This window comes from Rhincodon typus, chromosome 7, assembly GCF_021869965.1.
Source record: "Rhincodon typus isolate 14 chromosome 7, sRhiTyp1.1, whole genome shotgun sequence".
Classification (NCBI taxonomy): domain Eukaryota; kingdom Metazoa; phylum Chordata; class Chondrichthyes; order Orectolobiformes; family Rhincodontidae; genus Rhincodon; species Rhincodon typus.
The window spans coordinates 12,074,874-12,093,851 of record NC_063338.1 but is presented as its reverse complement, the minus strand read 5'-3'; the positions used below and the strand labels follow the sequence as shown (position 1 = coordinate 12,093,851).

The following is an 18,978-nucleotide window of genomic DNA, read 5'->3' as shown; positions in this document are numbered from 1 at the left end:
GTCCAGCAGAGGTTTTCAAGATGTTGTTTAACTTGAGAGGGTGCAGAAAAGATTTACAAGGATGTTGATGGGACTGGAAGGCTTGAGTTTTAGGGAGCGGCTGAATAGGCTGGGGCTATTTTCTCTGGAGTGTATGAGGTTGAAAGTGACCTTATAGAGGTTTATAAAATCACGAGGGGCATGGATAAGGTGAATAGCCAAGGTCTTTTTCCCAGGGGTCTAGAAGGGCATAGGTTTAAGGTGAGAGGGGAAAGATTTAAAAGGGACCTGAGGTGTAACTTTTTTACGCAGAGGCTGGTGTGTGTATGGAACAAGCTGCCAAAGGAAGTGGTGGAGGTAGGTACAATTACAACATTTAAAAAGCATCTGGATGGGTACATGAATAGGAAGGGTTTAGAGAGGTATGGACTGAATGCAGGCAAATGAGACTGGGTCAGATTAGTTTGGCTGGTCAGCATGGATGAGTTGGACTGAAGGCTCTGTTTCTATTCTGTACAACTCTATGACTCTATAACTATTTACAGGTTACATAAATACAACCTGCAATAAACTTGTTCTGTCCCCGACCAGAGCCAACCTTACTCTGCCCAATACCCCATGGCATCATCACAATGGGTGGTATTTACTGCGCTCAATCAAGTATTTTCCCTTTCAGACTCTTTCATCACCGTATACTACATCTCCCCCAGAGACTGTTTACCTTTACACCAGTATAATTTTACAACTGGCTCACCATCTCCACCCTCACCCCCATTCCAAGTCTTTACAAATCCAAACAACCTGGAGGTTGAAAGATAGTAGGAACTGCCGATGCTGGAGAATCTGAGATAACAAGGTGTAGAGCTGGATGAACACAGCAGGCCAAGCAGTATAGAGGAGCAGGAAAGCTGATGTTTCAGGTCTAGACCCTTCTTCAGAACCTGGAGGTTGAGCTACTTTGGACTTCTCTTTGGACTTGGAAAATGATAGCTTGTTGGGTAAAAGATAGTTGATTTTGATTGACTTGCAGACAATGTATGGCCTGTATTTCTCTGTTGGACTGAACAGCCTTTAATCTCTGGTACTTCTGTCATGGAGGATTTTGATGATGCACATCTGCTCTTTTTTGTTGTTGGTGCCGTCCCTGCTATAGCGGGTTTCTTTGTCTTTGCAATATTTGAACCTTTGCAACTTGTTGTTCTCGTGTTCATAATGTCTTCCCTGAAGCTGTGTTCACCACATCCTTAAATTTTGTCTGTGGGATTTGCTTTTCATTCTGCCTCTATATCTGTGCTGAAGTAGACAGAATTATTGCATCAACCTACAGAATATTTTGAGTCCTTCCTTCTCTCTCAGTGATTCAATTATTGGTGAAACCAGCCTGCACACTACCTCAACTGGAGTTTCATCCTTACCTGATATGAAATGCTTTCTGGTTTCTTCTTTGGAAAGTACGCAAGTCAAAAATGTTGGCTGAACTTGTCCCTGCCTTATACTGTCTCCATCTAATGTCAGAGTTGAAGCTGCCATCAATAGTTCTTCACCGTGCTATGTCGCAGACTGACTCAATTTAATTGCAGATGCTTCCATTCCTGACAAGTGTAGATAGTTCAGTTGCTGCCTCTTCATTTGCACTTTGTTTTAAACTTTGTTGCATTGCTATTCAAACACTCTTCAGTGTTGATAACATTTTGGCCAAACCAGTACAATCACAGCTTTCCATCTCTTTGATGGTATGAAACAAAATTTTTATTCCAACATTACTAAGCTTTTTTGTTTAGATTCTGACATAAGTTTATGGAGACCAGCAAATTTCCTTCCAGGTTTTCATTGATTATGTTTTTTTATGCTGAACGTCTTCTTGCCTTCTGAATGACATTGTAGTCAATACATGTCCTTTTACTCCAGAGTGAAAATTCTTGCTTGTGAAGTTCATATAGGTTTTCTAGTGTTTGGTGTTCCCTGTGTTGGAGCATGCTTGTAGCATATCTTTTACATTAAGGATAATGATACCCCCCGATCATGTAGTTGAAATTCTGGGGCTGTCAGCAATATTTTGTTGAGCAAAGTTCATTGCCTGAAAATATCGTGAAACTTATTTCATGTCTATCTTCACATTTGTGAATTGTCTGTTAAAATAAATATCAGCATAGCTGTCAGTGTGGAGTTTGAACATTCTCCCCGTGTCTGCATGGGTTTCCTCCAGGTGCTCCAGTTTCCTCCCACAGTCCAAAGATGTGCAGTTTGGGTGGACCGGCCGTGCTAAACTATCCATAGTGTTCAGGGATGTGTAGTTTAGATGGATTGGCCATGGGAAATGTAGGGTTACAGGGATAAGGTCGGGATGGGGGCGATGGAATGAGTCTGTATGGGATGCTCACTAGAGAGTCGGTGTGGACTTGTTGGGCCAAATGGCCTGCTTCCACACTGTAGGGATTCTATGATTCTTATGCTGAAGATTGTTAAACCTTGAACAAAAACAAAGTTGCTGGAAAAGTTCAGCAGGTCTGGCAGCATCTGTGAAGGAGAAAACAGTTAATGATTCGGGTCTGGTGACCCTTCCTCAGAGTTCTGAGGAAGGGTCACCGGACCCGAAACGTTAACTCTGTTTTCTCCCTCATAGATGCTGCCAGACCTGCTGAGGTTTTCCAGCAATTTTGTTTTTGTTCCTGATTTACAGCATCCGCAGTTGTTTTGGTTTTTATTGTTAAACCTTGATTATGTCTTTGTGTAAGTAATTATTCAGACTTTTGCTTTTCTGTGACTGTGTCCTGCTTTGGTGCATTTGCTAAAAGCATTTAGTTTTAAAACCTGGGCACTGTTCTTGCCTGTGAGCTTTCTTTGCTCCACACTTTTGGCAAGGATTTACAGTGCCTGGAGGCTGGCCAATCCATTGCATTGCATTGACTTATCTGGTGCATTTTTTGTGCTTTTGCACTTTAAGAAATTAATAGATTCTGTAGATCTTCTGTGCCAAATTTTATCTTTCCCTTTAAGTTTGACCTGCTTTTCCTTGGGACCTCTGCTTCACTCACCATTGAATGGCCTTCTTTAGAGTAAGGTACTCTTTTGGACTGTAAGAGTTTTGACAAAGACTCATCAGAATTCTGGCTTTAATTCAGAATAGTCACATCTACCCCATTAGTTGCTTCTCTCCGTTAACCTGTGGAGATCATTGGTGAAATCACCCAAGCATTCACCTGCACTGTCTTACTGAATCTTGTCCTTTCAATTACTTTATAAATTCTGAGGTTGAAATAATTATCAAAGGTTCTCAATATTCTTTCACATTTGACTGATGTTTCACTTATCCCTTGATGTGCTACACTTCCAACTGCGTATTGTTGTGATCTCAGCTGATGTTATTACTGGATAAATCAGATCCCAGACTGAAATGCGGCTTGATAGATGATATATTATTTAGTTTTTATTTAACAGGGTGGAGTTTCACTGAAAAACAAGTACAAAATGCTGAAGATGTTTTAAAAAATTAAAACATATGTTTATTACACAAAAGAAATGAAGACTAAATAGAATAAATCAAACTATTTACATAAAACACAATGTGAATGATTTTGAAATGCACAGGACAAATATAATCCCGTTTATCTCAACACCATCACTTTACAGTGCTGAAATACCAGAGAAAATTCACTCATCAATCACATCTATAGGTTTGATTTAAGACCAGGAATTTTAAGAAACAATTGAGAGTTTGATGGCATCTTCCTTGTATATACCGATCTTTGACTTTCTTAACTTTCAATAATCCGTTCGGTGTTCTAACCAAACACTGCTGGTATGGAATTTGTAAACCAAAACTCATACACTTAAGGTATCAAATTTCCTAACTTTTCAGAACTAACTCCTTTCTTCAGGAGAAAGGGTTTCATGCATCTGACTTCATCCAGGATTACTAGAAACTGAAAATAAAAGTGTTCTGAGCTAGAATTTAGAAACTATCCAAACGGTCAAAATTCTTTTCTCAATGCTGCTATTTGGCCCATCTCCAGAATTAAAACTTCCTGGCAATACTATTTCTGATGTCATTGCTTCCTATAGTGGTTAGGGCAAATGGTGTGGATTGTCCAATGGCCATACATTATTCAATTGTTGATGGGTGTTTTGCATGGGGGTCCTATGGAATTCCCATTGAAGTACACTCTGAAGAAATTGCCTGGGAAATGATTCCTTCCGCTGGGCAATTAGTCTATTCCTGGAACCTTGTGAGTCTCCATTTAAATGGCCAATAGGGTTCTGAAGAAATTAAGAAAGCAGTTACTCAGGAAAAGTTAGGCTATTCAATACATAGTCTGACTCCTGAGTAACTATTCAACAGACTCCATACTTACTTCACATACACTCCCAACTACACCTCCCCCCATACGCCTTACAGCCCCCAAATCCTGACCCAACACCCCTGATGTTCTGACTCCCCTCTTGACCTCCTGAGCCTACTCCCCCAAGACCAGACCTGACTCAATGCCTCTTCCCTTGCTACCTTTCTCACCTCCTGGCTTCCCCTGCTCTGTACCTGACCCATCAAGTTGCTTCACCAACATTACTGAACGCAGCCGTGTCAGACCTGAGCCCCGGACCTGACAACACTCCCTTGAGATTTCTCCCACCCCCACCCCAACTTACATTGCATCACCTATCTAGCCCCCTTGTCACCTTGTACCCTAGCATTCTAACCCCTTCCCATACAGCATACTACAGATCGGGGACTTTTACGCCTTATCCTGCTGGCACCCTGCCTACTACTCAATTGGCATCTGATACCATGGAACCATACTCCTTCCCTAGCTAATACCATAATTACCTGGCACTCTACCCACCTAGCACTCTAACCTCACCCACATGGCACCCTATCCTCCCCCTTAACCCATCTGGTACCCTACCCTCATACAAATTTTGTTTTCTTACTGTTTGACAGCAGCTGTTGAAGTGGCTGCCTGGGATTTCGATCTTTTAAATGTCAAAACACAGCAGCTGGCAGCAGTGAATAAGATGGGTGACATTCACCTCCCTCTGGCTATTCTACACTGTGAAAGAGCTGTCAGAATAGAAGTACGGCTCCATTCTGAGACAGCCCTGATCGAAATCTCCTCTTGGAAGTGCCAAGCTCCCTTCCTTTGTGAAGGGGCAGGGCTGGAGTGACCAGCTGCATGAGACTGCCGCTCCCCGAAAAGTCCAGCCCTTTATCTTATCTGCTTTAAATATTTTGATCAGCAATTTCCTGGCTCTCCACGCCCTGAATAAATGAGTTTTCCGTGGTGCTCCTCTTAGTTTTGTTTCTCCAGCCCTGCCTTATGGGAGGTGATAGCCAATCAGAGCTGCAACTTCATCTTTTAAATTATTGCCCTTTCAACTTGAATTGTTGTGTCACTGAAGGTTTCCCTCATGTGCACAAGGGACCTTTGACTTTAAATCAAGCAATCCTTGATGAATGTTTGACTTGCTGGTTTAACTCTGATCAGAACCACTCCCACAGACCCATTCCCTCATGATACTGGCTACATTGCTGCCTTGGAGTTGCAGATACCTTCTGTCAGGCCTGAAATGCTTTCTGTGTCATTGTGTGGGGCTCATTGTTGTCAGCAATCAGCATTATCTGTTCGTCTTGAAGTCTTCTGGGTCAGGAGCATGCTTTTTTTTTGTTTTTTTTTTGCCTCTGAAGACCCAGAACCTAATTTGTCTCAGTTGGCAGCATGTGGAGAAAATTGCCAGTGACTGCAGCCTCACAACAGTGGCCACTATTGTCACCATGCCATATGTGTGTGTGTCTGTGTGTGTGTGAGTGTGCCTATGTGTGAGTTTCTGTCTGTGTGTGCCTCTCTGTCCTATGTGCCTGTTTGTGTGTGTGAGAGTTTCTGTGTGCGTGCTTGTGTGTGTGTGTCTGTGCCCGTCTGTATGTGTGCCTGTCTATCCTATGTGCCTGTGTTTTTTGTGTGTGTGTGTCTGTGTCTGTCGGTGTGTAAGTGTCTGTCTATGAGTGTGTTTGTGTCTGTGTGTGTTTTCTTTCAAGCCCAGAGTGGTGTTGGGTGGATGAGGGCAGCCACTGCAAGAGTCTTGTTCAGTACAAAAGATGACGTTAGTTGCATTGCAGCTATTTACAGATTACATGACATTACTACAGACACTCCAAGGAGTTCACTATGCCCAGGTCTGTCTCTTTCTGCTCCTTCTTTGCTCCTGCTTTACTCTCCATCTTTAGTCCTTACTTTAGTTCTTCCTTGACTTTAGTCCCCACTGCCATCTTTATAGTGGACAACACTTACTGCATTCAGTCAAGTATTGACCTTATTAGGGGTAGGAAATTAGTTGAAAGAGGACTAAAGCTATCTTTAGGAGAGTGATACCCACAGAGAGAGCTGCAGTGAGAGGATTGCTACGGAAAGGAAAACTGCTATTCATATAGCCCCTTTCACAAACTCTGTACATCTCAAAGCACTTTACAGACCATCAGAGATAACAAGGTGTAGACCTGGATGAACACAGCAGGCCAAGCAGCATCAGAGGAGCAGGAAAGCTGACGTTTCGGGCCTAGCAAAGGGTTATCTCAGATTCTCCAGCATCTGCAGTTCTTACTATCTCTGAAACAATTTTAACCCCACTGTGAAGCCTCTTCTAAGGATGCCTACCTTATAGACCATCGGGTATTTTTGGAAGTGCAGCCAATTTGCTCACAAGGGATTGTGATCATGGTCAGGTACTGTTTTTGCCATCGTTGGTTGAACAACAGGGAGGTCTGCCCTGCCCTTCATTGAAACAGCATCATGGCATCCTTTACATCCACCAAAGAGAGCAGATGGGACATTACAATGACACCTCTGAGAGTTTAGCATTCCCTCAGCATTGCACTGGAATATCAGCTGAGGCTTATGCACTTGCATTTCTGAGTGGGATTTGAACCCCTGTGGACATCACTGGCTAGATCAACATTTTGTTGCCCGTCCCTAGTTTCACGGAATCAGAAGTGGGACACACTCTGTGTCTAATCTAGATCATACTCTAGGGGATCACACTGTATTCTTAACCTACTTCAATAACCTGGATTCAAAGAGATGATGGAAATTGGCTAGGGAGCGAGCAATCCAAAAACTGTGCAACATTGAGTGGAGCTTAATACAGCGTCAGCATTAACTCTTTCAGAGCGTCTTGCCCAAACCTTGTTGGTCTTCCAGAACAAAGAGTTGGCCTCGACCGAGTGTTGCAGACTGACACATTCCAAGGCCCAGGACTATGTGCTGATGGACACACTAAAGCTTGGGGCAGCTGCTGCCAAGGTGCAGTGGGGAAAGACCACTGTCTGAGGTCTTCCTGCTGAAGTTAAACGGGGGTCCATTCAGTTATTGGACCCTCCCAGTGCGTCAAATGCATGCAAATATAGTCTTGTACAAGTAAGAGATGTCTTTGGCCTGTTTATTGGATAGAGTTAAACTCTAATGTTTGTTTACTTGATATGCTACTGTACAGAACCAAACTGCATTTGTAACTATGTATATATACAAAGATTTTTTTATGAATAAAGTATATTTTTGAAATAGAAAAATCTCTTTCCAAGCTTATAGAAAAGGCACAAGCCTGATCCCTGGGAAAGAGAGTTTTAACCTAACTTGCTGGGTAAGGATTCCATGGGTCAAGTTGGAACCTTAGTCTTGCATCCAGTCTGATTTTACTCTCCATTAGAAAAGGCGACATGCATTTATATAGCACCTTTCAGAACATCTAAACAGCCAGTTAAGCACCATTTGAAGTGTTGTAGCATAGGTAACATGGCAGTCAATGTGTACACTGCAAGCTCCTGCGAAGAGCAATGGGATAAATTGTTTTGGTGACACTGGGTGAGGGATGGATGTTGGTTACGACAATGGGAGAGCTCCTCTGCTCTTCATCAATAAAGTTCAATGAAGGAGGCGATGGCCTAGTGGTATTATTGCTGGACTGTTTAATCTGATAGTATTCAGGGAGGCACTGGTTCAAATCCCACCATGGCAGATGGTGGAATTTGAATTCAATAAAATATTTGGAATTAAGAATCTAATGATGAACATGAATCCATTGTTGGGGGGAAAAAAAACCACCTGGTTCACTAATGCCCTTTAGGGAAGGAAACTTCCATCCTTACCTGGTCTGACCTGCATGTAACTCCAGACCCACAGCAATGTGGTTGACTCTCAGTTGCCCTCTGGGCAATTAGGGATGGGCAATAAATGCTGCCTGGTCAGTGATGCCCACATCCCATTAATGAATAAAAGAAAAAAAAAGTTTAATGAAGATTAAAATTGCATGTCTTGTAAAGCAGTGTTGCACCCACACTTAACAGTTTTTGGATAGTTTGGTTCAATTAAAATTGCCCTGGTTTCAGACACCTGAACGACCTTGATAGGTTTGAAAAGAACTTCATTCTCCAGCTTTGGAAAGAATCAACTGAGCGAATAACTTCCTAGAAGTGTGTGTGTCAGATTATGGACAGTTTGGAAATGCTAATTGAGTGCACCCCTTTTACATTTTCTGAAGAAGGGTCCAGACCCGAAACGTCAGCTTTCCTACTCCGCTGATGCTGACTGGCCTGCCGTGTTCATCCAGCTTTCCACACTGTGTTACCCCTTTTCAGGTTAAACCCGGATTGCAAGGTGAGGGAGCTTCAGGTACAAACAGATAACATTCAAGACCACAATCAGGAAGTCTTCTTCACGGAGGGTAATCAGTACCTGGCCCCACAATGAGAAAAACACTGTGGCTATTATGGGCTCAATAATCTGGACTCGTTCCTTTGTACTTGTCCTGCGAAAGGGTTAAGCCAACCCCTTAGAACCGTTCTGAGAGATCTGGCAGCATCTTGAGTGTAGACTGGAGGGGTTAACGCAGCTCGCGTTGTCACGCCAAGGGATTCCAGAGCACTGCATGCTGTCTGACTGGCCAAAGAGTTAAATGCCTGTTACTTTTAGCAGAGGCTCTAGTGCTGTTTTTCGGCTGCCAGCCTGTGCTGGTGTCGACTATTGTTTCATGTGCCTCTTCCTCTGAAAGCAACTTATTTTAGGGGATGAATCATAATTCCTGAAGTCATAGAAACCCTTTGGAGAAACACCCTGACCTCTTCAAGGCTGAGTAAACACACGTTTGTTATGTTACCAAAGACGTTTATTTGCTGAACATTTCCGATACGAAGAGAGGGTGCAGTGCAGTTAAGATGAGCTACTCTTTGGCCTTTCTTTACGCCGCTTCCTAACTCTTTACTGTCTCAGAGTAACTCACTATCTGCTTTTTTCATATGAAAATTGGCTTGATTCACGAGTGTACCTAAACTGGGAGCAAGATGGGATCAATCCTGCTAAGCCAAAGTTTAACAATTATAAAACAGCTCTCACACCGCTACTGGTGCACTTGGCACTGAGTGCAGCCTCTCCCAATGTCTGATTACACCCACAAGCACAATCCCTGGGTGCCCAAGAGGCTAAATCATACTTCCGATGTGAGAAGTGATTAACTCGTACGATAACTTGTTAGCCAAACTTGTTAGCATGATCGGTCACACTTTCTCGCTCTGACCTGTGGGTTTAAGTACCATTGCAAGGCTTTGAGTACAAAATTCAGCCTTGTTGTTTCAGTGCAGTACTGAAGGAGTGCCTCACTGTCAGAGATACCAGATGAGCTGTTAGACCAAGGTCCTGCAGTGCTCTTTCAGGTAAATGTAAAAGGTCCCAAGGTATTATTCTGAAGAAGTAAAGAATTTTCACGGGTGTCCAGCCCAGGTGCTTATTCCTCAACCAATATATAAAAAGAGATGATCTGCTCAGGGTCACATTGCAGCTATTGGATCTTGCTGTGCACGTGTTGGCTGCCACGTTTCCTTCAGTGCCACAGTGACTACCGCTTCATTATCTTTTTAAAGCGTCCTGAGGCAGTGAAAGACACCATAAAAATGGGCAAGGGGGCAAAGAAATCTGCCAGAATGCCCACTCTTGATAGCCAGCATGTAGTCTGAGACTTCTCCACCCATGGTTGGTCAGGCAGGCATTTGTTGAATAGCCTGCCAGCATTTGCTACCATTCGTTTGGATAATTGGAGGGCTCCCAGAACTCACGTTGCAATTCCACAGCACAAACTACCATGTTTAGGCAATAAAGGGCCAAGGAAGTGCCGTAGAATCGAGATAGGTGAGAGTGGGAATATGGCTTCAGAAAACAGAAGCATTATAGGAAGGGCAGTTCAGTCCACAGAAGATTTTGGCAACTGCCCAAATTCAATGAATGCTTAACTTGACTAACTACCAATTCTGCAAATATACATTGTACCTTTCTTGAAAGTAAGTGCCAGCAGCAAATATATCAAGAGGTGGGCGATGTGCAGACTCTACTCCTGATAAGTCAGTCTGTTGTTGGAAACATTTCAGTTCCAACGATAATGTGCATATTTGCCTTTCATATCGAAAAGTGTCCCAGGATTTTCTTTTACAATGCATGATCAGATAAACTCCAATCCAAAGGAGGTACTGAGAGGAGTGGCTAAGACTTTAGTCAAAATGGTACATTTTAAGAGGAGTCTAATGGCAGAGACTGGTTGAGGGAGGGAATTCTGGAGCTTAGAGACTAGCCAGCTAAAGGCATAGTGAGATGAAGGAAACTAGGGGGATGTACAGAGCTGGAAGAATGCAGAAATATTAGAGTGTTGCAGGGCTAGCGAAACACAAGGGTAGTCACTGTCCCACGTTGTGTCCCGATTCAGCAACACCTTACATTTAAAACTTTCATTCAATCATTCAAATCTCTCCATGCCTCGGCCATTTCCTGATCTCTGCAGCATATTCCAAGAGAACAGCCCTGTTAGACCTCGGTGCTCCTCTATTCATGACTTCATGCTCATCTCCAAATTGTATCACCCCACCACTGTCATAGAGTTATACAACATAGAAACAGACCCTTCTATCCAGCTGGTCCGCGCGGACCAGGTATCCTAAACTGATCCAGTCCTATTTGCCAGCATTTGGCCCAAATCCCTCCAAACTTTATCCAAGAGACAAAATTATGAAATCAACAGCACTTAAATACTGTTGGGAAGATTAACATGTGAAGCAGTAAAAACAGGTAACTCCATGTTTTTGGGGTTACCTGAAGTTGGACATAAAGTATAAATTTATCTAGATTTGTATTTGTTAATGTTTTATTTATCCTTAAATCAGTGCTTATTTTAGTGTGTTTTACCACTGTACTAAACCCCAACATATTAAACTAGCATCCTGATTAGTATGAGTGCACTGCTAGTTTAACTGACTAATCAAGCTTTGTAAATGTCTCTCTTTTAGATAAGTTATTGCATTTCAGTGATGACTCAAAATGATTAACTGGGATTGTTTGTTACTCTCAGAGAACTGCTGATTGAAAGCTATTCCAGACTCACTTAACTCAGCCAATATATTTAAATCCACACAAACCTACTTCCCAATTTTGAATTCTACTCTAACCTTATTAATAACAAATGTCTCAAATTCAGTAGCACCCCGTACAAAGAAAAATCAGCAACAAGTATCTTGAGGATGCCAAACATAGAACATAGAACATAGAACATTACAGCGCAGTACAGGCCCTTCGGCCCTTGATGTTGCGCCGACCTGTGAAACCAATCTGAAGCCCATCTAACCTAAACTATTCCATTATCATCCATATGTTTATCCAATGACCATTTAAATGCCCTTAAAGTGGGCAAGTCTACTATTTTTGCAGGCAGGGCATTCCACGCCCTTACTACTCTCTGAGTAAAGAACCTACCTCTGACATCTGTCCTATATCTATCACCCCTCAATTTAAAGCTATGTCCCCTCGTGCTAGCCATCACCATCCGAGGAAAAAGGCTCCCACTGTCCACCCTATCTAATCCTCTGATCATCTTGTATGTCTCTATCAAGTCACCTCTTAACCTTCTTCTCTCTAATGAAAACAGCCTCAAAACCCTCAGCCTTTCCTCATAAGACCTTCCCTCCATACCAGGCAACATCCTGGTAAATGTCCTCTGCACCCTTTCCAATGCTTCCACATCCTTCCTATAATGCGGTGACCAGAACTGTACACAATACTCCAAGTGCAGCTGCACCAGAGTTTTGTACAGCTGCAACATGACCTCATGGCTCCGAAACTCAATCCCTCTACCAGTAAAACCTAACATACTGTACGTCTTCTTAACAACGCTATCAACCTGGGTGGCAACTTTCAGTGATCTATGCACATGGACACCGAGATCTTTCTGCTCATCCACACTACCAAGAATCTTACCATTAGCCCAGTACTCTGTATTCCTGTTACTCCTTCCAAAGTGAATCACCTCACACTTTTCCGCATTAAACTCCATTTGCCACCTCTCAGCCCAGCTCTGCAGCTTATCTATGTCCCTCTGTAACCTGCAACATCCTTCCGCACTATCCACAACTCCACCGACTTTGGTGTCATCCGCAAATTTACTAACCCATCCTTCTACGCCCTCATCCAGGTCATTTATAAAAATGACAAACAGCAGTGGCCCCAAAACAGATCCTTGAAGTACACCACTAGTAACTGAACTCCAGGATGAACATTTCCCATCAACCACCACCCTCTGTCTTCTTACAGCTAGCCAATTTCTGATCCAAACCGCTAAATCACCCTCAATCCCATGCCTCCGTATTTTCTGCAAGAGCCTACCATGGGGAACCTTATCAAACGCTTTACTGAAATCCAAATACACCACATCAACCGCTTTACCCTCATCCACCTGTTTGGTCACCTTCTCAAAGAAGGATTTCCTTTGCCGATAAACCATTGTGGAATCTGTTTTTAGTTGAATATAACGTATCTTGGACAAAACAGAGCTCAAAAGAAAATACCACACCTTGGGAGCATCATTCACATTAGACATACATTTGTTACTTTGTACTTTGTATCTGCTGCCTTTGTGGGCAGTTTTAGGTTCACTCCTAACGAACCCTACATGGCGCTGCCTTTTGTATCGATTGACTTATACTCCCATGAATATGTAACTAACAGGGCTAAATAGATTTCTTTTAGATGACTCTTCCAGTTGTGGGAGATTTCTTTTAGACATCTGTATCATCCAGGCCTCCTTTAAACTGTCAGCAATGGAGATAAGGCGTCAGCCTTTTGGGTATCCATCTATGCGGATGTTTCCAAAACAAATCTCCAATGTGTCAGAACTGATTGTCCGTCAGAGATTCATAGAGTCATACAGCATGAAAACAGACCCTTCGGTTCAACCAGTCCATACCGACCATAATCCCAAACTAAACTAGTCCCACCTGCCTACTCCAAACATTTCTTATTCATATACTTACCTAAATGTCTTTTAAATGTTGTTACTGTGCCTGCATCCACCACTTCCTCTGAAAGTTGGTCCCACACAGTAAACACTCTCTGTGTTAAAAAAAAATTGCCCCTCGTGTCATTTTTAAATCTTTCTCCTCTCACTTTAAAAATATGCCCCCTAGTCTTGAAATCTCCCACTCTCGGGAAAAGACACTTGCCATTCACCTTATCTAAACCTTTCATGATTTTGTAAACCTCTATAAGGTCACCCCTCAACCTCCTACGCTCCAGTGAAAAAAAGTCCCTAGCCTCTCTGGTTATAACTCAAACCCTCCATTTCCTGGTACCTGAGACTAAATTCCACCATACCTCCAAATGTCCAACTGCTTGGTTTTGACTTATCTATTAGTAAGGTATTAGAAAGCTGTTCGCACTCATGAGGAATTCCATATCGGCTTCTGCTATATAAAGCTATTCACTGTTTAATCTGGTTACACCAGGCCTTTCTTCCCACTTTAATACCTATTAATGTGAGACCTGTCTCTGGCACCAACAGAGGGTTCTTGGTCCTGTTTTCTGACGGAGGAGTGACTACCACGAGTTCGAGCTGTGCTTTCCCACTCTTCACTTCACCCTATTCTGGCAGAGCGTGGACCTCGTTCTCCCATGCCGTCTCTCTCAACATTCAGCCATTCGCATTTCAACCAGGCTATAGCTTTTCCTGCCCCTGTAGCAGAAATGTCTTGCCCCTACAATAATCACCATTCCCCATCCCCCTGGAATATATGTCCCCTGAATAAATCCCCCCTGCATTATGGATAAGAAACATTACTGGTTTCCCTGTCCCTCTTCGGTTCCCTGTGATTGTGAATGTCATCCTCCCTCCGTCGGTGTTTATTGCGAGGAGGTGAAATTCTGCAGCGAGAGCGGTGTGCGAAAACATTTTGCCTTCCACATACTGCAGCCTGTGGGCAGTGTCAACAGACAGTGGACACTATCATAGCTGGGCTCTTCCTCTTCCAGAGAAAATGGAGCACAGCAGCTTAATCAGACAGAGCATTGGTCTGAGGAGAGGGATTAGAGAGGCATAAGGAGGCACAGTAACATCAATTCTCGTGTTCAGGTTTCCTTCCCATTATCGAACAATTCAATCAATCCCTCATTCGATCTGACAATCTTCTTCTGGTTTCAATAGAGTAAAATGTCTCTCTAAAGCCAATATGACTGACTCTTTGAAGTGAATCTATTAAAAAGAATTGAGCCGCCTTTGAATTCAAATGACAGTGTTTGGCGGTTTTGCTTACAATTTTCCCCCTGACTAGTCCTAATATCGCATTCTTCAACTTGGAATCCACTTTTTCTTCAGGCACTTGTCAGGGTTGGTGAGGAAAGGTTGTTTCCCCTTGTGGGAGATTCTGGGACCAAAGGACATAATCTCAGAAAAAGGGGTTGTAGGCTAAAGGCAGAGATGAGGAGGTTGTTTTTTTTCTCTCTAAGTGGGTAGTGAATCTGTGGAATTCTTTATCACAATGGGCCGTCCAGGCTGAGTCGTTAAGTTGATTCGCAGATTTCTAATCAGTTGGGGAATCAAGTTATTGGGGAAAGGCAGAAAATGGAGTTGAGGATTATCAGATCAGCCATGATCACATTGATTGGCCAAGCAGCCTATATTTTACACTGAGCACATCCCAGTGTGCCATGGGCAAATATTCATTTGTTAAAAAGCTCTGTATAAATGCAGGTTGTTGTTATTGCATGGGTTCAAGGGACTCGCTCCTGTTTATCCCTTCCAGTTCCAGCGGTACAGTGTACCTGCCAGCCCCACTAGGGGCGTTTTACTGTGAGCTAGATAAACAAGACTGTACTGGTAGCGAACGGCGCGAACCTTTGGTAATCGATTGCCAAAGCTTGCTCAATCTGACCTGTATTAGGGTTGGGAAGTTGTGGGGGGGGGGGGGGGGGGTGCGGATGAATGCAAGGGCTTGGCGGTGGCAAGAAATGGGATTTTCGCTTGGAAAGTGGAGTTAGCTGTGGAGATGTGAATCACTCAGTTCATCGGCCGCTATAAGAAGTGTAAAAAAGACAGTTGCCTCGCAAGGTTAGCGAGGGAGAAAGAGGCAGACTTCTATTTAAAAAGCCAGACTGCTGATGTCCGGTTTAGGGTTTCAAAGTTTCCAGACAGCGGACTTAAAACCTGTATCAGTGCCAACCGTGTGGAGAGCAGCGACAGAAATCTCGCTCACCCTTGACTGTCACTCCAACTGGAGTTGTTCAGTCAGTTGCAAACCCAAGTATTCTAAAAGGTCCTCCTGCAATGTGGAAGGCAGCGAGTCTTATTGCTGCTGTGTAACTTTAACACCCCCTTAAAGTTTCACGCGACCGCAAATGTGAGTAATGTCTCTTTAAAATTGTAAAACGAGCGATTGAGACCGTCCGTAGGCACCTTTCATTGATTGGTCCATAAAGTAATGAGCGGGCATCGGCCCGTCCATTTGATTGGGCCAGAAGGACAAGGGCGGGAACAGGGAAAGCAGCGTCCACTCAATGATTGGTCTGAACTCGTTTGGAGGCGCGGCCTGACTCCGCCCTGCCAGCCTCCTGTTGTGAATGGGCAGCGCGCTCGGAGTCTGGATCTTGACTGGTGGAGTAAAAGACAATGGGAGGCGGTGCTGTCGCGACGCCGCGGCTCCCGACTGGACAAAACGGTTGATTGGCAGGCCGGGCGGTGCACCCCCTTGGCTACATTGTGTTTGAAACAAAAGTAACAATGTGATCGCGGAGCCGCGAGTGGAGCGGAGCGCAAGGAATCGGCAGGAAGAAAAGGAGCCGGATCCCGGCTCACACAGCAGCTCGAACCTAACCAGCGGCACACATAGATAGAGTGAGGGAAGCGGCAGGAGAGGAAAGAGAAACTGCGAGAGCAAAGGCCACGAAGGGCAAACGCACGACGTTGTTTGGGGAGGAGAGCTGCAGAGCTTACCTGGGCTCCGAATTTGATGCGAGAGATTTGTGCCCGTTTGGGAGAGGGAGAAGACTTGAGGGCAGCGCTCAAGAGCCCTCATACATGCCTGGAGACTACTCTCGAAGAAGTTAAAAATCAGAAGATCTCAAAAAGTTTATACCTGGAGCCCTCTTGGTTGCTTGCGTACTGCAGGCGATTTCACCTTCGCGCGATTGGAGAGAGGGAGAGCCGGAGATATCGGAGCCTACAAACCCCTCAATACTCCTGTCTAAACATTTCGAGATACCGTGAAAGTTATCACTTAAGACAAAAAGCGTGGAGAAATCGCCCGGGGACGACGGGAAGACCGCAGGAAGAGTGTGAGAGGTATTGAGAATCACTGGAAGTGTTTCCATGGCACGTTTGTCAATGTTGCATTTCGAGGGCGGCTGTTTCTCCCTGCAGTAAAGAGCCGAGCTGGACATTTTTGTTTTGTTTTCACCGGAGCGGCTAGGGGTTTCCTCTCAGTTCCAGCCAGTTATGGTTTGAGGCTGGCATCAGGTGTCTGACTGCGGCGTGCCGTAAGGTGTTGGAGAAGGGGTGGGGGTGGGTGCGTGGAGAGGATGGTAGCTGGGGGGCAAGAGATGTGGCTGTGCTGACCCAGTGCAGGAGTAAGTTGGCCTTTAGGAGATCGGAGGCGGACTGTGACCATACCCTGTGCCCACTTGGCCAAAGCAGAGGCCATGCTCCGGGCGCACGGCTCCCTCCTGCTGAAGCTGTGCCTGCTGGCACTGGTGGGTGTCGCTGCCTGTGCCTCCAAGGCGATGGTTTGCCAAGTGATCACGGTGCCCATGTGTAGGGGGATTGGCTACAACTTCACCTACATGCCCAACCAGTTCAACCACGACAGCCAGGACGAGGCCGGCCTGGAGGTCCATCAGTTCTGGCCCCTGGTGGAGATCCAGTGCTCGCCCGACCTCCGGTTCTTCCTGTGCAGCGTCTACACCCCGATCTGCCTGGCGGACTACAAGAAGCCCCTGCCACCGTGCCGCTCGGTCTGCGAGCGGGCTAAGGCCGGCTGCTCACCCCTCATGAGGCAGTACGGGTTTGCCTGGCCCGAGCGGATGAACTGCGACAAGCTGCCCGTCCTCGGAGACCCTCACAACCTGTGCATGGACTACAATCGGAGCGAGGCCACCACCCTGTCTCCCGCCTTCCGCAAGCCCACCCACGTGCCCGACAAGGACTTGAAGCCACCGTCCTGGCCCCGCCCTGGGCACCAGCCAAGGGAGTGCCGTGGCAAGTGCCGGTGCAAGGAGCCCCTGGTCCAGATCTCCAAAGAGAGTCACCCGCTCTACAACAAGATCAAGACCGGCCAAGTGCCCAACTGTGCCATCCCATGCTACGAGCCCTACTTCAGCGAGGATGAGCGGACATTTGCCACCTTCTGGATCGGTCTGTGGTGCATCTTGTGCTTCCTGTCCACCTTCACCACCGTCTGCACCTTCCTGATCGACATGGAGCGGTTCAAGTACCCGGAGAGGCCCATCATCTTCCTGTCGGCCTGCTACCTCTTCGTGTCAGTGGGCTACATCGTGCGGCTGATCGCCGGCCATGCCAACGTGGCCTGCAACAAGGAGTACGACCACATCCACTACGAGACCACCGGCCCTGCCCTGTGCACCCTCGTCTTCCTGCTCATCTACTTCTTCGGGATGGCCAGCTCCATCTGGTGGGTCATCCTGTCTTTCACCTGGTTCCTGGCAGCTGGCATGAAGTGGGGCAATGAGGCCATCGCCGGCTATTCCCAGTATTTCCACATGGGAGCCTGGCTGATTCCCAGCATCAAGTCCATTGCCGTGCTGGCGCTGAGCTCCGTTGACGGAGACCCGGTGGCCGGCATCTGCTACGTCGGCAACCAGAACCTGGACAACCTGCGGGGCTTCGTCCTAGCGCCTCTGGTGGTCTACCTCTTCACAGGCACCATGTTCCTCCTGGCTGGCTTCGTGTCGCTGTTCCGGATACGCAGCGTCATCAAGCAAGGGGGCACCAAGACGGACAAGCTGGAGAAGCTGATGATCCGAATCGGCATCTTCACGGTGCTGTACACGGTGCCCGCCGCCATCGTGGTGGCGTGCTTCATCTACGAGGAGCACTACCGGGAACGCTGGGAGAGGGCACTCAGCTGCTCCTGCCCTGGAAACCAGCCACGACCACGGCCCGAGTATGCCGTCTTCATGCTGAAGTACTTCATGTGCCTGGTGGTGGGCATCACCTCTGGGGTCTGGATCTGGTCCGGGAAGACTTTGGAGTCCTGGAAACGGTTTAGCAGTCGATGTTGCCGGGCGAGGAAGCTGGCCAACGAAGCCGTGTACGGTGAGGCCAGTGCGGCTCTGACAGCGAGGACAGGAGTCGCTGGCTCTGCTTCCTACCACAAACAAGTGCCAATGTCACATGTTTAACAGCCCCTGGTCAATGGGTTTGCTTATATTGTAAATAGATAGATATATATATATATATATATAATGAAAAAGTACACTGAGGTATTATTGCCTGTTATCTCATGAGTCTTTTACACTGTAAATTTGTGGATTTTAATCATTGTACAATGCGCTATTTTGTGGTGAGTGCAGAGTCGGTCACCTGTTACTGTGCTGTACCATCTGTGCCAAGAGCGGCCAGAATCTGGCCCATTCAAAACCACAGACAGGAGGGACCGGGTAAACTGCCCGCTCAATACCATGACCGGAGAGAAGAGGTGCA

At 45.6% G+C, this 18,978-nt stretch overlaps 1 protein-coding gene across 1 annotated transcript; it reads left to right on the top strand.

Moving 5' to 3' along the window:
- The first annotated feature begins 16,896 nt into the window (after positions 1-16,896).
- On the top strand, positions 16,897-18,677 carry LOC109912589 (frizzled-5-like). The gene has a single exon (XM_020512020.2). It carries the CDS (start codon positions 16,959-16,961, stop codon positions 18,675-18,677), a length of 1,719 nt encoding a protein of 572 aa, XP_020367609.2. The 5' UTR covers positions 16,897-16,958.
- The last annotated feature ends 301 nt before the right edge of the window (positions 18,678-18,978 follow it).

Coding starts and splice junctions, on each gene's coding strand:
- LOC109912589 (XM_020512020.2), top strand. CDS start 16,959: ATGCTCCGGGCGCACGGCTCCCTCCTGCTGAAGCTGTGCCTGCTGGCA.